Below are 18,862 nucleotides of genomic sequence, written 5' to 3' on the forward strand. Positions count from 1 at the left end.
GCGCAGTAGACCCGCCCCCCGGAGCAGCCGCGACCTCGGAGTGGCTACTCGCAGCGCCCATCGGGCGCGGCCCCGCCCCAGGCGCGGGAGGGTAGGTTGGCCGCCCCGGCGAGCGGCAGAGCCCTTCTGGACAGCTCCCGCTCACCCAAACAGAAGACGTCGGCGCCGGAGCGGGCTCGGACATGGCGAGGCAGCGCGCCGGCCCGAGCGGCGGGGCCCGGTGATCCCTCCCTCCCCGCCCCCTCCCGTCTCCCGCACGCACGCCCGGTCCGCCCCCACCCCGCCCCCACCCCGGGCGCGCCCGCCCGCCCGCAGCCCGGGGCGCACACCCGCACGCACGTTCCCCCTGCACACACTCCCGCACTCCGGCGCCCGCCCCCGCTCCCGCGGCCGAGCCCCGCCACGCGCTCCCGGCCAGCCCGCCGGCCGCCCCCGCCACCCCCGCCGCCCCCGGGCCCCGATGGACTGAATGAAGGCTGCCTACACCGCCTATCGATGCCTCACCAAAGACCTAGAAGGCTGCGCCATGAACCCGGAGCTGACAATGGAAAGTCTGGGCACTTTGCACGGGCCGGCCGGCGGCGGCAGCGGCGGGGGCGGCGGCGGGGCCGGCGGGGGCGGCGGCGGGGGCCCGGGCCATGAGCAGGAGCTGCTGGCCAGCCCCAGCCCCCACCACGCGGGCCGCAGCGCCTCTGGCTCGCTGCGGGGCCCGCCGCCGCCGCCGCCAACGGCACACCAAGAGCTGGGCACGGCGGCGGCAGCGGCGGCGGCTGCGTCGCGCTCGGCCATGGTCACCAGCATGGCCTCGATCCTGGACGGCAACGACTACCGGCCCGAGCTCTCCATCCCGCTGCACCACGCCATGAGTATGTCCTGCGACTCGTCCCCGCCCGGCATGGGCATGAGCAACACCTACACCACGCTGACGCCGCTCCAGCCGCTGCCACCCATCTCCACTGTGTCCGACAAGTTCCACCACCCGCATCCGCACCACCACCCGCACCACCACCACCACCACCACCACCAGCGCCTGTCGGGCAACGTCAGCGGCAGCTTTACCCTCATGCGCGACGAGCGCGGGCTCCCGGCCATGAACAACCTTTACAGTCCCTACAAGGAGATGCCCGGCATGAGCCAAAGCCTGTCCCCACTGGCCGCCACGCCGCTGGGCAACGGGCTGAGCGGCCTCCACAACGCGCAGCAGAGCCTGCCCAACTACGGTCCGCCGGGCCATGACAAAATGCTCAGCCCCAACTTCGACGCGCACCACACTGCCATGCTAACTCGCGGTGAGCAACACCTGTCCCGAGGCCTGGGCACCCCGCCCGCGGCCATGATGTCGCACCTCAACGGCCTGCACCACCCGGGCCACACTCAGTCCCACGGCCCAGTGCTGGCGCCCAGCCGCGAGCGGCCACCCTCGTCCTCATCAGGCTCGCAGGTGGCCACGTCGGGCCAGCTGGAGGAGATCAACACCAAAGAGGTGGCCCAGCGTATCACTGCTGAGCTGAAGCGCTACAGCATCCCACAGGCGATCTTCGCGCAGAGGGTGCTGTGCCGGTCTCAGGGGACTCTCTCTGACCTGCTCCGGAATCCAAAACCATGGAGTAAACTCAAATCTGGCAGAGAGACCTTCCGCAGGATGTGGAAGTGGCTGCAGGAGCCCGAGTTCCAGCGCATGTCCGCCTTGCGCCTGGCAGGTAAGCCCAGGGGGTAGTCAGGCTGCTGGGGAAAGGGCTCCCTGGGGCTTGTGGCCCAGGACTGCCAGCCCAGTCACTTCTCTTGGTTCTCACCTCCTCTCCCCTACATGCTCCCTCTTTTTTCTAGTCTTTATTTCTTCTTCCGTTTCCTCTTTTTCTCCTCCTCCTCTTCTTTCTCTCCCTTTTCTTTTCTTTTTTTTTTCTTCCTTCCTCCCCCCTTGTCCCTGAGGCTTGCTTGACCGAAACCCCTTCCCCCATTTCATTCGCCCTCCTCTCAATGTGCCAACCTTTGCCCTCTCCTTCCGACATTCCCCAGTAGTGGGAGGTGGGATGGGGGTGCACGGTGTCCGCTAGGAGCCCTCTCTTTTTAGGACTCAAGGAAACCGGGAACTGCCATATTCAAAACCTTGTGCACTTGAAATCATTTTGAGACAACACATTTCAGTTTTCCAGGCTGCCTAGTCTCCCTATATGGAGGCAGTCGAGGGGCTTTGCTCTTCAGAAGAGAAAAAACTCTCCGTTCTCCTCCTACCCACCCTATCGGGCAAACTTCTTTGATCATTGGCAGGAGGCACAGCCTTGCCCCCGTGGGGAACAGGCGTCCAAAATACAACATTGCTTCGGAGCCCATGTCCGACCTTGGCTTTGGCGCCGGACTTTCTGACCGGGATTGACTGAAAGAGCGGGCTCGGGCCAGCTCTGGTGTCACTGCCTACAGAGAGGGGAGGGTGCAAGGACGAAGGTTGGGACTGTCACATGCACCACTTTGGGAGGATGGAGGAGGAGAGACAGAGCGGAGAGAGCCCTGCCTTACTCGCCGGCCGCCCTTGTCCTGCTCCCAGCGTTTGCTGGGATTTGCCGAGGTTTGCTGGGGCTCCGGGAGAGGTTAGGAGCTCACGGGAAGAACTGCTCGGAAATTAAGATGCAGGTTAGTTAATGCTTCTCGGGCGCCAGCGGCAGGCTCCGCCTTTGCATTAAGCGGGAGCCGATTGTGCGCCTAGCGCGGCAGCGGGGAGGGCTGGCGGCTGGCGGCCGGCGGGAGGGGACCGGTGGACGCGCCAGTTACATTGTTCTGGAGCCGGCTCGGCTCTTTGTGCCTCCTCTAGCGGCCGAGCCGCGAGGTACAGCCCTCTATTGTTCTAGGAGCACAGCAACCTCCTGTGTGGGCGGTGGGTGCGGGAGCTGGAGGTAAGGACGCAGCAGTGACTGCGACTGGCACGCAGTTGCGCGCTTTTGTGCGCACAGATTCCGCGCGGCGTGCGTGGCGACTGCGCTGCCGGAGGACCCAGCCACGCGCCCAGAGAAGCAAAGTGTCCGGCCCACCCCGCACCCCCCCCCACTGGGGAAGACACAATACTGCAAGCCGAGATGAGCGGCCTCTTTTGAACTGGGAGGATCTCTGGGGATCAGTGGGCAATCTGGGGGAACACTCCATGGTGGCACTGATTTACAATACGCAGATACTGGGACGCGGTTCCGAACCCGCCGTACACAGCGCGCTTCCGGAGCTGCAAGCTCAGGCTCCCACTCCCGCGCCCCGGGGCTTTGCTCGCACCACTGAGGCCAGCTTGTAGGGTGCACTTTCCGACGCCCGACAGGGTCGGAGGATGTGACAGGCAGTGTGGTCGCCCGGGCTTGGGGAGGAGGCGTTTTCGCTCTGACAGCCTCTTCCTTTACCCCGCCGTTGGAAGATTCTGATCTCCGGTTAGTAATCGCCCCAAAGTGTTGATATAAGAAGGTAAAGAAAACCACTTTCCCCCCAAACACCTTCCCCCAAGTCGGTGGACTTCAGATACTTTTGAATAGATTAAGAAACTTCCTTTATTTTTCTTTCTCCTTTAGTTTACTCTTTATCCTCTACTACAATTTTCAACAATTTGCTCTTGTTTCCTGGCAAAAATAAAGCAGCGAGTAGAGAGTAGCGGTGAGAAGTAAATCCAAGGCTTATTGACAGTTCTTAACCTTGCAGTACTCCTTTGTCTTAGATGCCCCCAAATGCACCGGGTCCTCTAAGAGGGGCTCTAGCACTGCTGGTTTCCTGGGCATTGGGGTCCTGAAGAAACTTGGCAGCTAGTCTTGGGGGTACAGTGAGACAGGATGACACCTATTCTGCTCTGGCCCATCTCAGAGCGCTGCCGCCCCCTCACGCCTGTCCTGCAAAGGACACAGCTTTAAACAAAAACAAAAACAAAACACACACCTTCTGCCTATGTAGGTCTGAAAGTGTAGCGGAAAGTAATGCTTCACCTAGGATGGTATTTCAAAACGTTCATGGAAAGGTTCGTATTATCTTTTAATTTATATTTTTTATGAACTTTTTGAACTATCCTTGTATTTGTGCTTCTCAGCTTTTACAACGCCCAAGGCATTGCTAGGATGAGGAAGAGTGTGACATCGTGGGGATCCTCAGCCTCACCCACGCCCACGGAGTCCCAGGGTCAACTCCCCAGGGGTAGGACTGGAGGGCATGGCCCAAGCCGCTGGCTTTTCGGCGGGGGAGCGCTGAAGCTGCCACCGCAGGAGACTGAACGCCTCCTCCAGCCAGTGGGAAATGCCTGCTGAGGACCCCGCTTTGCTCAGGCATTCAAATGTGTGTCTGTTTTATTACCCTTGGTTGAAAAGGGACAAGAGCTTTAGCCTTTTTATCTGGCCATTTTATCAGCAACTACAAGTGTGTTGAGTGGTTATTATTACAGAGGAGGCTTTTCAGTTTGGGGTCAGTAGATCAGTCTCTTCAGACACTGACGCAGAAGCTGGGACTGGTAAGTAGGTATTATGTGCTCAGGAGCGCTAGAGGACAGGAGCAAACGGAGAAGAAAAGCGGAGGTCTTTTCCGCCAGAGAATCGATCGGAATCCCCGCCGGGACGCCTCTGAGTTCCTATGCCGTTGTGCCCACCGGGTTAAATAAGCCCAGCGGCTCCGCAGGGCAGTTCGGCCGACTCCCAGCCCTGCGCCTCGACGACACGGCCCCCCCGTCCAGCCCAGGTCCGGCTTCTTTTCTATCCCTTCCTCCCTCCCTCCCCCCCCCTTTTAGTTTTCCTTTCTTTTTTCTTATTCTGGGCACCCCTGAGTCCTGCCAAAGGCCTAAGCAGACAGGGGGTTGAGGGGGCTTCACAATTAAGATGTCTAATTTGTCCAGCGCCTGCAAAACTCACCGTCAGGCGAAGTACGACCAGTCACAACACTGGCAGGTCCTTTCTTCCTCCTTGCTGGCCGCTTCGGCTACCTACAGCTAGGGATGGCACTTAAAAGTGGAAGGGAGAAGACACGGAAGAAACTCAGATTGCCCTGACATTAGATTTACGAGAAAGGGACTCCAGATGCACGGTTGCGTTCGAAAAGGGTGGCAGGGCAGCTAGTGGCTGTAACCCCGCGCAGCCGGGCCTCCGCGGTGGTTCACAAGGCCGGCCCCCGCAGGGGTGGGGGTGAGGGGTTTACTACCCTGGCCAGAGGCAGCAAGGACGAATTCCTGCGGGTTCGAGCACACACATTCTCCCACTTTGAGCCCACCAGGCCTCTGAACCAAGCACAAACACGAAAAAGGAGGGACTAAGAGAACTCAAGCAGGAACCCGATCGGGCGGCCCTCGGAGGAAAAGCGAGTCCTCCGTGGCGGGGTGTGGTTTCTTCCAACGCCCGGAAGACAGCGGAGTCCCCGGCTACATTCTCTGCCGAGGTTTCCGCCTCCCGTGAGCCCGGCTCCCCTCGCGCCCTGCCCGAGGCCTGCCTCCAGTCCCCGTCGCGGGTAGACGCACGAGCCTCTCCAGGCAGCAGCTCCCAGCGGCCAGTCTGGAGCCAACTCTGTTCAGGCGGCCGAGGGCCCTTAGCCAACCCGCCAAGATGTCGCCTGGGCCACCTGACGCCTGTAGCGGCTGGGCACTGTCGGGGCACCACGTGCGTATGTGTTTCCTGCTGCGCCGGGGACGTCCTTGGGTGACGCGGACCGCTGGGAGTCTCCAAGCCGAGGGGCGGAAAAGGGACCTCCTTCGCAGCGGCCCCCCACCCCTCACCTCTGTCTCCCCTCCCGCTGCTCCGGCTCCCGGTCCAGCCAACCTCTTCCGGCGGCTTAGTTAGGGATCCGAACCCGAGAGACCGAACGCAACCCACGCCGGTACGGAACAGACGATTTGTTCGCCTGCTGGCTGGTCGTATGAATAATTGAAAAGCCCGCTACAGTCCTTGCTTCGTCAAGGCCCGGGAGCCGGGAGAACACCTTCCTAACACGCATTAGCGTGGGCGGGAGCGGGCCGAGGAGGCGGGACGCGAGGGAGGGGAGTGAACCCGAGCTGCAGAAGTAGCTTGGGCCTCCTGGCGCCCTTGACGCGAGAGGCTGCGCATTTATTTTTATTCCAAGCTTTCCACCGCGTGGTTATGTCACTTTCTCAAACAAATGTGTATATGGAGGGAGATCGATGCTGATAATGTTTAGAAGATTAAAAGAGCATTAATGCTAGCAACAATAACGTAAACGTGTGGACCCAGATTTCATTGATCTGGAATCTGATCCGGCGAGCTTCCAGTAAGCCCGACGGCGCGCTCTTCCCAGCAGAGCGCTCGCCAGCGCCCAGGCTCCCCGGCGCTCCAGCCGCGTCCCTCTCCTGCTCCCCCAGCTCGGGGCGGGGGCGGGTTCTCGGGTCTGACCGCAGCTCCTCCCCAGAGAGGCCCCAGCCCGCCCCTTTCTCCCGGAGGTTTTCTGCTTCTCTAGCCGGCCTCCCTGCCCTCCTCCTCAGCCTCCGCGCGCACCCACCAGATGGCTGGGTCCGCGAAGGCGCCCACTCGCAGACTTTTTACTCGGATGCATTAGTTGGACAGTCAAACGTGGCCCCAGTAACAAAAGCCTGGACTTCATCCCTCAGAATGGTCAGCTCTGCTCTGGGCTTGTAGGGGTCAACCAGGGAAGAATCTTGTTTCCCACCTCGGCTGGGGCAGGAAGATAGAAAAAGCAGACTGGAGAACCCCCACCCAAACCCTCCCACCGTTTGGAGAGAACCTTCTCTGCTCTCAGGCTGGAGTCATGGGCCCATCCGAGTGGGAGGTTTTCCCTGAGACACCTGCATTGACTGGAAAAGAAAACTGTTAAGCTCTTGCTTCCCGTTGGTGGGGGACACCGTTCCACTCTGCCAACCACTCCCTTGCCAGTGGTGGCTTGTTCTTCCAGAAGGAACGCTAAGGTGAATTTTATGGAACGAATGAAAAAGCTAGGACCAGAGTGGGGGTGGGATAAGAACTAAATTGTCCTGTTTTTTTGAAATTATAAATCGTCCCATTTGGAGAAAGCTAAGCTTTTCCTTCAAGACAAGGTATCAATCTGGAGAGAAAGGAGTGTTTTCCTTCTTTCTCCAAGAACAATGAGAAAAAGGAAGGAAAGGAGAGAGAGAGAAAAAAAACACATCTTTTGTTCTGCTTTGAGATGAAGTAGAGGGTGAGCAGGTATTTGTTTTTCATCTTCTCACCAGTGGCCTCCCTTAAAGAGGAGAGCTTTGATACACCACCTTGTTTCCTAGTTTGAAAGTGCATTACTTTTCTCCTAAAATCTATAATGAGCTAAGTGAGGTGGTCAGATGCAAAAACTAGGGAGGGTGGATGGCTTCTTTTTGGTCTGGAAGACAACTGGCCCCCTTCCCACATGCATGACTTCTAGGCTCTGGGATGGTTGAGCAGGTCTTAGGAGGGGAGGGTCTTAGAATCTCCCCCATCCCCAACCTAGAATCCCAAGACAGGTCAGGATTACTGGTAAATGGTGAGGGTAGGGCAGAAGTCGAACTGATTAACCTAAATTCTTTCTGTGTCCCTGCAAGGACCCAGCAGCTGCTCCACTCTCCTCTTGAGCCAGGTCTTCCCAGAAGCAACAGGATCCTGGGCTAGTTTTACCTTTCTGAGCTCTAGACATGAGCCCTGAGGGAAGGAGAACCTGCCTCTCCTGCTGTCTTCAAACCAAGACTTCATTTTAGGATCATCTCTTGATGTGTTGGAGAGTCCCCCAGGTTTTCTGGCCTTTAGACACCCATTTCTAAAGGAAGACCAGAGGAATGGGGTTGAAGAGTTCTCAGGAAGAAAGAAGTGGGCTCCTCTATACCACAGCTGGTGGCTGGAGTTGGCAGAAACTGTCTTCATGAAAAGTGGTATCATGTAGTGGGATCCCTGGAGGAAAGAAAACCTCAAAGGAGAAGCAGAGAGATTTAGTTTCTGGGTTCCTGCCAATGGAAGGGAAATGAAGAAGGAATAAATAGAAATAATTGCCTGGATAAAGGGCCCTGGGGAAGAGGGTGAAGATGGAGGCACCCTGTGCCTTACACTTCATTTGCAGACTCTCTGGGCTCTGCTTACCCCAGACCTTTTTAGGGACCCTTATTTTTCCTGACCTGGGGGAAGTCCCTTCCTCCAGGAAGATCACTCTTCTTGGTGGAGACAGTTCATTATGGGGCCCTATGGGTTCATTTATTCTGTCAGGAGCAGAGCCTGCTTGAGCTGGCTCATTTCAGGGGGGCCCATCACTACCCCTGATCACCCAGTCTTTCCCTGTAACCAAATTAAGTGCCTTTGGGGGAAAGGCTTTTTTATTTCCAAGTCTGATGCAAGGCAGTGGCTGCAAAATATGTATAGGTTTTTCTAGGGGTAGAGAGGGAGGAGGTAGGGAAGTTCTTGGGTAATGCAGCCCATCTGATGGGCAAGGCACAGAGTCACGCTGTGGGCTGTGGGGATGGAGGTAGTCTCGCTTGGGGAGCAGGAGTCCTAGAAGCTGTGGACATTTATTGTGAAAAACTGTCCCACACAAATTGTCCCAGAGGGCAGGATGGCTCTGCATTCTACCTTGGCGCCTCTCTCACCATTTGAGGATCCATTACTCTTCCGTAGAAAGCAGACTTTGTTTGGGTTAGAAGCACACCTCCAACATAATTTAATCAGCATTGGACTTTGGCTCATGTAATCAAATATACATATACTTTCTCCTGCAGGAAGAAAAATAATTTCTCTGTAACTGGTATTGACTTGAAGTCATGTAATCTCTGGAAAGCATCACCTTTTTAAAGGGAAAGGTAAAATTAAGGAGAAAAGAATCCACAGTTTTAGTGGTTTGCCTTGTCATTACTAAGAAGAGCCAGTTACCACCTAAGAAAGGGCATTCCTAGAGCTCAAATACTCATGTTGCTCCAATTGTACATATTTCATTGTAGCCTCCTCTGTCCAGTCAGCCTCCAACATCTATATTGATAGGAAACCAGCCTCGCCAGATCCAAGAATATAGGCTTTATATTTATGTTGCATTGACATCCTTGAAGGAACCTGTTCGGTATTTCATTTTTGTCCTCTTTAGAGAAGCCACAAGCAGTAACAGCTCCTTGAGTTCCAGCAGGATCTAGGTGGGCAGCAAGCCCCTTCTTTTAAGGGTGATTGGTAGCCATGCCAGCTTGCTCCCCCCCCTCTACCCCAGGGCCTTGAGCATGAGTCTGTGCCCTAGAATGTCCCCTTAAAGCAAGCTTGGGCTTCCCAACCCCCACATTCCCCAGGGTGAGGCTCTGGGCTTTGCCCAAGTTGAGTCTGTTAGGGAATCTGTTGTAAACACAGATCCATTGATTTGCATTTGTCAGAGAGTAAAGTTAAACCAGTGAAAAGAGAAGCCCTTACCCTTTTATGCAGGGCCAGGGAAACCTTTCATATTGATCCTATTGATCCAACCTTTCCCTTTAAGGAAACCACATAGTTAAAGACCCTCGTTCAATAGATTTACCCTTCGTGCTTGTGATATTCCTTTAAGTGTTCTCATCTAGGATAGCTGGGCATTAAGCCCACACTCCAAACCAAACAAAAATGAAAAGAGGTTAGGAGGGGAGGGGGGTCACAAGGCAGAATTGTGGGAAGTGAAATTAAATCAAACTGAAATGTGTAATGACCCAGTTGGGGGTGTTTTTCTCATTCTTCTAAGATGACATGCAGGGATAAAGACAAAATAGATGCATTCAGCATCTCTCTTTTTTTTTCCCCAACAAAAAGAAATCAGTTTATATGTATAGAGTAGCAATATCTCAGGAACATCATTTTCTACTGTAAAATTATTTCAGTCAAGCCACTAGCTTGGTTTATTTAAGCTGGTTCACTTAAAAACAGTGGTACTGCCACGATAATTATTTTGGTTCATTTACAGCAAATTAGGAATAGAATTGCCCCCCAGGAATGCAATTATTTTGGACTGTATATGAATATGGACACTGAAGTCACTTAGGGAGAGAGGGGGCTTGGAGTTGTGTGTTTTGATGGAAGTGGGTAGAAGCTAGTCCAAGAGCAAGGTACAGTTTTTGTTCTGGAGCAGTGTAGATGGAGTAGGAATTGCTAAATATTGCTCAGCACCTCTTGCAGATATGAAAATGAAAGTCCCCTTTGTCTCCAGAACTGTTGTCATGATCCATTTCATTTCTTCTTTGACTTTTTTTTGCTCTGTAAATAACATCCATTCTTGATTTTTTTTTTTCTCAACGTTGTACATGAGCTATTTCTAATTGTCTATCCCTTGGGTTATTTTTGGACATTCATGTTTGTTTTATGTGATTGAAAAATATTAATGATTCCTTAGGTGAGCTAATGTATTTATCTGCTGAGTGAGTTCAAAGGGCAGAGTTCAGCTATGGTTCAGGTTAATTGAACAGGAAGCAGTGAGATCTCCAGGCTGTGTCAAACAAGGGGGCCAGTCCCTTAAAATATCACACTCAGCAAACACACAATTTCACTGTCTTCATTCTGGAGTCTGATGTAAGAGGCTCAGATCAACTTGGATTGCCTGTTTAAAAACCCAGAGCAAAGCAAAGCAACTGCAACAAAACCCTTGAGTCCCCCTCAGGGAAGAAGAGTTTTCTCATTGGCTAATTGCTTTATTGGTAGCACTGACCTGCAGAGCAGCTGCAGGGGCCTGGATGAAGGCTTAGGCTTCAGAATAATGTGCTCCATTAGAAAAGGGCAAGGCATTTTTTGTTTACTCAATTGGAGCTCCCTGCAAAGTGCCATTAACCCCAGCCTAACTGCTTGTGGGCTGCAAAAGCCAAAGGTCACGCCAGTCAGTCTGTAGGCACAGCCAGTTCTGCCCTGGTGGGAGGGAGGGGCATCCTGCTGGCAGTGCCCTACTGGGGCTTGGCCCAGCCTTCTGGGCCCCATCCAGAGCTTTGACCAAAGCAAGCAGTTGCACAACTTGTTTACATTTCCCAACTGCTGAATCATGTTATTGATGATTAAACTGTTTTCATCTGAGTACCATCAATCACACCAAAAAAAGAAAAAAAAAAAAAATCCTACCACTAACCCTCTCTTCTCTCTATTTATGTTCCCCTTTTTACTGTGCATTACAGTAAACAGAATTGTGCAAATGGTACTTTTAGAGGAATATAGTCTGGATAAGTGCTTGGATCTAGAGGAAGACAGACCTCCAAGCATGTCTGAGGGGTTATTTGGCAGAAGGGTTTAGAGTGGAGCAGGGAGTGGAGTGGAGCTCCCACCGCCAGCACCGGGAACTAGAGCGCCACCTGCTGGAGCCTTCTAACTGATAAGCCTGGCACCTCCCACAAGGTCCAAACCCCTGTCTTCACTTTGTTCTTAGTATGTGTGTCCTTATTCCCTACACTCCAGATTGCCATCCATGCAAATATTATCTTCCTAGAAATATGTTAAGGGGCTATTTCCTGGTCCATTGGGTCCATTTCTGCCTCTTCTAATTCATTGCCAAGGAGAAATCAAGAATTCTGCTGTTATAGTGAGGTGCCCACCCTGCACATTGAGATAGTAGTCTCCAGCTTAGTTCGAAAGTGCTTGGGGGAGGAGAGGCAGAGCCAGCCAAAAATATCTGTGGGGGAGAAGAGGAGTAGTATGTGTGAAAGAGAAACGGTTCCGTGGATGATGCCAGTGAGGGGTGTGGCAATGTAAGGTGCTCTACAAAGGTAAAATCGTGTACAAAGAAGAGAGAATGGGAGAGTGAGTATCGGCAGAGACGACATCGAGAAAGAGATATGCCGAATCAGCAAGCTTAAAGTGGGCTCTGTGACATTGCCCGAGGAGAGAAGTGAACCAGCCGTTTTGCAATTGCAAAGGAGTGAGCTCAGTGAGCCACAGAGCTAGCTCTGTGGACGGCAGTGCTTTCCAGACTTGCCTCGCATGGATCCCAGCCCGAAGCCCCTGGCAGCCGAGCGCCCGGGGGTGGGTTTTTGCCTCCGCTCCCCGGGGCGGGCTTCAGCACCACGAACAGCGCCACGGAGCGCCCCACGACCCAGCATTTCCAGGCTGCCGTCTGAGCGAGTTTCCATCTCAACGTAAAAAAGGGAGATGGACCCTCTATTGGGCCCTGACCAGTAGCTCCAGCTCTGTAAATCTCGCCGCCCCAGACAGAGCAGGGCCTCAGATTTTCCTCTCGCGCCCCGTGGCTTCTTCAGTTCTGTGTGAGGTCAGCGATAATCACGGGAGAGGAGGCAGCAGCGGGGTGAGAAGACAAAAGATGTGGAATGACCTTTCCTTCCGAACAGGAAGAGCAGTACCTCTGCTGGGAAGGGGGCGGGGGGGGGGTTGAACTTTTTTCCTCCATGTTACTGTTTTCTGTAGACACTGATTGCTGCTCTCAAGACTATATTTCATACTTAGGATTTCCTTTCAAGGTTTACTGTCTGGTTGCCCCCCACACAGGTAAACACAAATGGGTGATTTGTTTTCCCCACCTGCGTGCTCATGATTTTTGAAAACATGGTTTTCATTGTATTAAACAATATTCTCACGTTATATCAGCAGTAATGTCACAGGAAAAGCCAACTGCTGGACATCACTACTCAAGGTAAATCTAGAAACTGGATTTGATTTCTTGAGCGTCATCAGTGGTGGGGTTCTCTTTAGGAAGAACCTCACCACCTCTTCTGCTGCTCCCTACAAAGGGCCAGGGATGTTGAGTCACTTCCTGCAGGACACACAATGGAGTCATATGGCCCCGGCCAGGGTGAGAGCTGACATTAGGCACTGACCTCTGACTCTGGCTCTTTTCAATCGGTTGCTCTGCTTTATTTGTGTTTTCATTCCAGAGAAAGAGGCAGGTGGGTCCTTTTGGTCAATGATTGGGCACAACTCACATCTCTTTGGGTTACTAGTAAAATGGCTCTTGACTTCCCAAAGCTAATTAAAATGTAAAATGTTTGCATTATTTCAAGGAACTTTAGTTCAGGCCTAATTTATTGCTAAAGTGGCTCTCAAAGAGGTGGAGCATAGGAACAGATAAGTGTGTCTCCTTTAAAAGAAAGTCAAGGGTATGATAAATGAGATTGTCTTCCCTGTGACAATTCATCTTTAAATTCTGAATGGCTCTTGTGTGAAGGGAGGGAAAAATCCAGCCCAATACAAAACAAATCTGGCAGAGCATTCAATCCCAATGTTGAAGAAATAATTTTCTGTGTGTCTAAATACCTAAAATTTTGCTCTAAAAATGAGCAAGAACATATATGAGTAGGATCTAAAAACTGGTTTCAAATCTATTTGATAAGGTCTGACTAAAGCAGTTTATTTAAGCCATATAATCTTTGCATTTGCAGACAGGCATTTCTTAGTAGGTGGGTTACACTATCAAAACCTTTTTCAATAAAACATGCGTTTGACAGTAAGCATAGCCTTTTTTAAAGTGTATTTTATATACATCACTGCATCGTATTAAAATAAGGCATTACACTCTGCAAGGATTTGTACTGAATGCATTCCATTTCTAATGAACTCATATGGTTTTTAAAAGATATTTCAACAGGACCTTTTCTACAGTCTTTGTTGACTCCAAATACTAAAAAATGTGTAGAGTAAAATAACTGTATGCTTTTCTGAATCAGTGCCACAGATCCCCAAATCCAAGACATAGGTGGCGAATATCTTCTTGGATGCAATTGCCTTCTAATGTATACCAGAATTCACTTTGGTTCATGTTCAAGGCACAAGAGGGAATTCTTTATTCACTTTCAACATCTAATCCCTCTCATCCTTTCTTTCATTCTTCTTGTCGAAGGCCAAGTCCTTCACCTTGTTCTGGGCCCCTGCCTCTCCTGCCTTCTCTGGATCCCATCCTTTCTTGTACCTATCACGTCTTCCTCTTCATTGGCTTAATTCCTATCATCATGTTTGTGTCCCACTCTCTCCTATCTTTTGAAAATACTCCCCCAATACCTGTTCTAGCTTTACCTCTTCCCTTCCGTCATTTCTGGAGTGGGAGCTAGAATCCAGTGTCTGTTTCTTGCCTCCCCACTCAGCCTCAGTCCTTTGTGTTCTGGTTCCAGCCGCTCCTATGTACCAGACCTGCTCTTGCCAATGTCTTATTGATGTCCTTGTGGCTAAGTCCAATGGACACTTCTCAGTTCTTATTATTCTCGTTTTAACTCAGCCTCTCTGCACTAGTTGACACACTGCTGACCACTCTCTCCTCTAAACCTTACTTCTCTTGACTTCCGAAATACTATCTCTCTTATTTTTCTTTTTAGTATTCTGGCCACTCTTTCGCAGACTCCTTCCTGGGATCCTCTTGCTCTATCTATCTAGCTTAGTCTTCTGGTCTAGGTTGTTTTATTTTTTCACTTTACATACTTACCCTGGAAGATCTCACGTATGTGCTTACATCTCTCCATGCTGAGGACTTCTAGGTCATTCTCCAGTCCTAACATCTCTCCTGAGCACCAGGTTTCTAGTTCCTTCTGCATTTGGGCATTTTTGCCTGAATGCCGTCAAACTCAGTCTATCTCAAAGTAAACTCATTTTCCTCCCCTCCAGCTCTGCTCACCACCACCACCAAATATGAGTCTCTTCTTTTATTTCCTCTTTGAGTAGTATCATCATGTACACAGAACCTCCAGCCAGAAATTAGAAAGTCAACTCAGACTCTTTCCTTTCCCCCTTCCCCTTTCAGTTGGCCATACTAGCCATGTGAATTGCACTTCCTAAATATCTGCCTATGTCTCTCTGTCCCCTCTGCTGCTGCCCTAATTGGAGCTATCACCAACTTCAGCAGACTCCTGACTGGTCTCCCTGTCTCCAGTCTTGCCTTCTCTCATCCATTTTTCATCCTTAAGCTAGAGTGATTTTTCCAGAGCCCATATCCAACCCCTGTGTGCACTAACCAGTGATCACCTCCTCTCACACCACCCACTCACTCTGTCCTCCATACATGCTGCACACCTCCAGCTCCTCAAACACATCAGGCCCTTCTTTTGGCCTAGAACACTTCTTTCCTCACTCAACTAACTCGAACTCAATTTTAGATCTTGGCTTAGACATCCCTGCCTCTGTCTTCTCTGGCCTCCTACATTGGGATCTGTTTGGACTACCTCTCCCACTACACTTAGAACACAGGTAGGTATAACCTGCTGGCTTGTCAGTGTCACCCCATTAGATTGAGTTCCGCAAGAGTGGAGGTTGAATATAGCATACAGTAGGCAATCAATAAATATCTGTGAATAAATTAGTAAATTATTTTATATGACACTATTTCTGCCCATTATATTCCCCAAATTATTGTAGATGGCATTTGAAAGAGAATCATCAGCACTGGTGCATCACTTAGGAAAAGTATTTCATATTTCACAATATCAAATTCTCATCAATGTCATTTTCCTCCCAAGCTAAGATACTCCAACTATGTATTAATTTTAAAGAGAATCTTGAAATGGGGTTGTCTCATCCAAAGCTTCAGATTGTCAACAATGAGGCAAGGGATGTGAAATGATGATCAGTAGACGTTAGAATAGGGAACGATTTTATTTATTTGTTTTTATTTTTTGTCTTTTTCGTGACTGGCACTCAGCCAGTGAGTGCACCGGCCATTCCCATATAGGATCCGAACCCGCGGCGGGAGTGTCACCGCGCTCCCAGAGCCGCACTCTCCCGAGTGCGCCACGGGCTCGGCCCGGAACCATTTTACCAGGTAGTTCTAGTCCCCCAAGCTAACCCACTCCATTCAGGCAGTTCTCCTTGCTCTTCTGGCCCTACATTGTCCTCTTTGTCATGTCCCCATCTTTGCATACTCTGTTTCACCTGCCTAGAATGCATTATCTCATCTCTCTCTCTCCAGGTCCTCTCTATCCTTCCTGGCAACCTCCGACCCTTCTTTTCCCCTTAAATCTTTCCAGCTGACAGCAGCCCATTCTTTTCTCTTCCTTTCCTGAACTCCAGCTGCAATCATTTTTTCCAAACTATATGACGGCTTCTTAGCTCTGGTCTTACACTGCTCTCTAGGTCTTTTCTGTGTCTCCCTTTCCTGTGGCTCTAGAGGGAAGATACATCTTTTTGCTTCCCACAGCTGCTGATCCATGGCTGAACCCATAGTAGGCATTTTTTTCAAGTGAGTCATTTGATGGACTCCTGCCTATCTTTATAGTATCCTCTAATTTCAGTCACTCTGGGGGAATAGGTTTACATCGTATGTTTACTTATATCTGTCATTCTTTTCTAGCTTCTCCTCTTTAAAAGGGTATACACTTTTTTATAAATATTTTGGCCATTGACAGAAGTATTTGCTTACAAAATCAAAAATGGAATCCTATATTAACCCAAAATGAGATGTAAGTTTAATATGGAAAAAAAAACACACACACAAAAAAACAATGCTCCTGATGGCTTGGTTAACAGCAAAGGTCGTTCTGCTTCTACACAAAGATGAAAATGTTACCCATCTCAGAGCAATTGAGCCAGCAATCACATCAGCAAATCAGAGGGACTGGTTTCCTCTTTTAAGTCGTTTTAATCCTTAGCAAACTAGATTTGCATTTAAATGACCATTACTTGATAAACTGCAAATTCTTAGATTGTTATTGACTTAGATTTACCTGGAAAGAAAACCAGAGGTCAACATTTTTATATTTAAAAGTTTATTCTTTTCTTTTTTCATTTCCGTATCTTTTGGCCAAAAAGTACATACATAAAGTTACTAGAGATCTTTGAGACCTAGTATTTCAAACATTTTCAGGAATGAATACAATTCTTCCTACACTGTAGTGAACTAAGAGTGGGAAAAAATTGACTAGATTTTTTTCCCCTTTAAGTTTACTAATTGTTGTTGTTGTTGTTGTTTTGGCAGCTGGCTGATTCAGGGCTCTGAACCCTTGACCTTGGTGTTACAAGGTGGCATTCTAACCAACTGAGCTAACTGGCCATCCCAGAGTTGACTAAATTTTTAAGATTTGAGTGGAAAAATCCTCATTTGCCTTTACAATGTCCATATGGGATTGCATGAGAATAGATTTTATTACTATCGCAACTTTAATGAGAAACTGAAACTAATTTGTTTTCTGTACATGTTGTGTGGAAATTACATATTGCCTTGTGATATTTTATCTTTTTTACAGTTATGTTTCGACATTTATATTGATATGAGTAACAAACTGTGAAGACTGAGCATATACAAACAGAATTTAGTGTTAAAATTAAAACATTCCAGGCCTTTTAATTTCTGATGCCTTTAACTGAATGCATTGCTGTGCTACATGATAATCAGGTAAACAATTGACTTAAGTGACTGTCATTTGTGTGCCTTGCATAGACAAACCAAGCTTCCTTTGACACTGAGGCAGAGAAAGGTAGGGTCAAGTGGAACAGGAAGCAGCTCTGCAGCCTGTCAGAAGGGCCTTAGACTCCAACTGAGGGAGTGTCAGAAGTCACCCTCTTCCCTGGCTGGGGCTGTGTAGCCCGAACATGGCTGGCACCAAAGGCCATACACTTCCTTTTTCTCTTCTCCCTGATGCCTCAGCCTCCTCCTCCGCCATCCTTGCAAGGACTCAGATGGGACCAGGAGGGTCAGCATGGCTGGGCCCACTCTTCCCTGACCAGTTCTGCATGTAGAGCCTCAGTCTCAGGCTTCTATAGGCAGATTCTGGAAAGGCGATTAGGAGGGCAGTGTGGGGAGCAGGTAGGTGATTGGATTGGGAGGAAAACCCACAGTAGAGATAGGTGGGCTTTTCTACTTTTAGCCAGATCAACCCAGGAACCCAAGAATTCTGCCTCCTTAGAGCTCTGGAAATCCCTGGGATATGAAAGTCCCTATCTGAAGTGGGGGAGGAGCCCAAAGCTAAGACGACAGGAGTTGTCCTGAGGACAGTGTCTGTGTGACCCAGATCCCTCTCGTCCAGGCTGTGGGGAAGGGACTAGAGGCAGCAAGCACCCCTTTCCCCTCCTCTCCTCTTCTCTCCCTCTCAGAACTGATTTTTCAGAGGAAGTGTGTATTAATGTCCATCTCTGACACTTATAACAAAATACTTGGAACTGGGTAATTTATAAAGAAAACAAAATTTATTGCTTACAGTTTCAGAGGCTGGAAAGTCCAGAGAACACATCCCGGGAGTCTCATATTGTGAGATGGTGGAAGCAGAGAGAGACTAACGTCTCACATGCTGTTCTTTTAAATCAATCAGAACCACACCCCCGACCACCATTTTTAATACATTCAGTACATCATGGTCGTACAATCCAATCACCTCTTCAAGGCCTTACCTTTATATTACCATAATAGGATTTCCTACCCTCTTAACACTCACAGTGGAGGTCAAGTTTTGGGGAACACTCAATCTTAGTAAGACACAGTGCTAGCAGCAAGTTAGCACAGTGGAATAAATGTTCTTTGGCCTCGGAGTCAGGCTTGTGTATTAATTCGAACTCTGCCATTGACTAGCTCTAATGCAACCTCTCAGAGCCTCAATTTCCTCCTCTGTAAAATGGGAGTAATGTGTTCATCATGGAGAGCAAATATAAGTGTTAGAGATGATCCATATAAAGTAATTGTCAGGTAACAGGATGTTACAAACCGTCTTCAGGATTTCTTCACAGAATTTTTTGCCTAGAGTGGTAAACTGAGGGATAGGGCTTTGGATGTTGGGAAGTGGAAGAGAAAGGGTATAAAGTACAGGTTTTATTGAACATCTGTTATGTGCTATGTATCAGTCATCTATTGCTGTAATAATGCTGAATAATGCGCCACCCCAAAACTCATGGATGGCATTCAACAATAAATATTTATTTCTCATGTATCGGCAGGACTCAGCTAATCTAGGCTGGTTCCAGCTGGGTTTGCCCATGCATCTGTGGCTCAGCCCATGTGTCTATGGGTGCCTGTGCTCCACATGTTTCCCATTCTCTTCTGGAAGCACCAGGTTAGCCTGGGCATGTCCATCGCATGGCAGTGTCAA

General features: G+C 50.0%; 1 protein-coding gene across 1 annotated transcript in view; it reads left to right on the top strand.

Moving 5' to 3' along the window:
* The first annotated feature begins 469 nt into the window (after positions 1–469).
* The window catches only part of ONECUT2 (one cut homeobox 2), a 41,282-nt gene continuing 22,889 nt past the window's right edge, over positions 470–18,862 (top strand). The window contains exon 1 of the mRNA XM_063077511.1: positions 470–1,700. Within this exon, the coding sequence (XP_062933581.1) occupies positions 470–1,700 (1,231 nt within the window). The remainder of the gene's footprint in view (positions 1,701–18,862) is intronic.

The sequence above is a fragment of the Cynocephalus volans genome, chromosome 13 (assembly GCF_027409185.1).
Source record: "Cynocephalus volans isolate mCynVol1 chromosome 13, mCynVol1.pri, whole genome shotgun sequence".
Classification (NCBI taxonomy): Eukaryota; Metazoa; Chordata; class Mammalia; order Dermoptera; family Cynocephalidae; genus Cynocephalus; species Cynocephalus volans.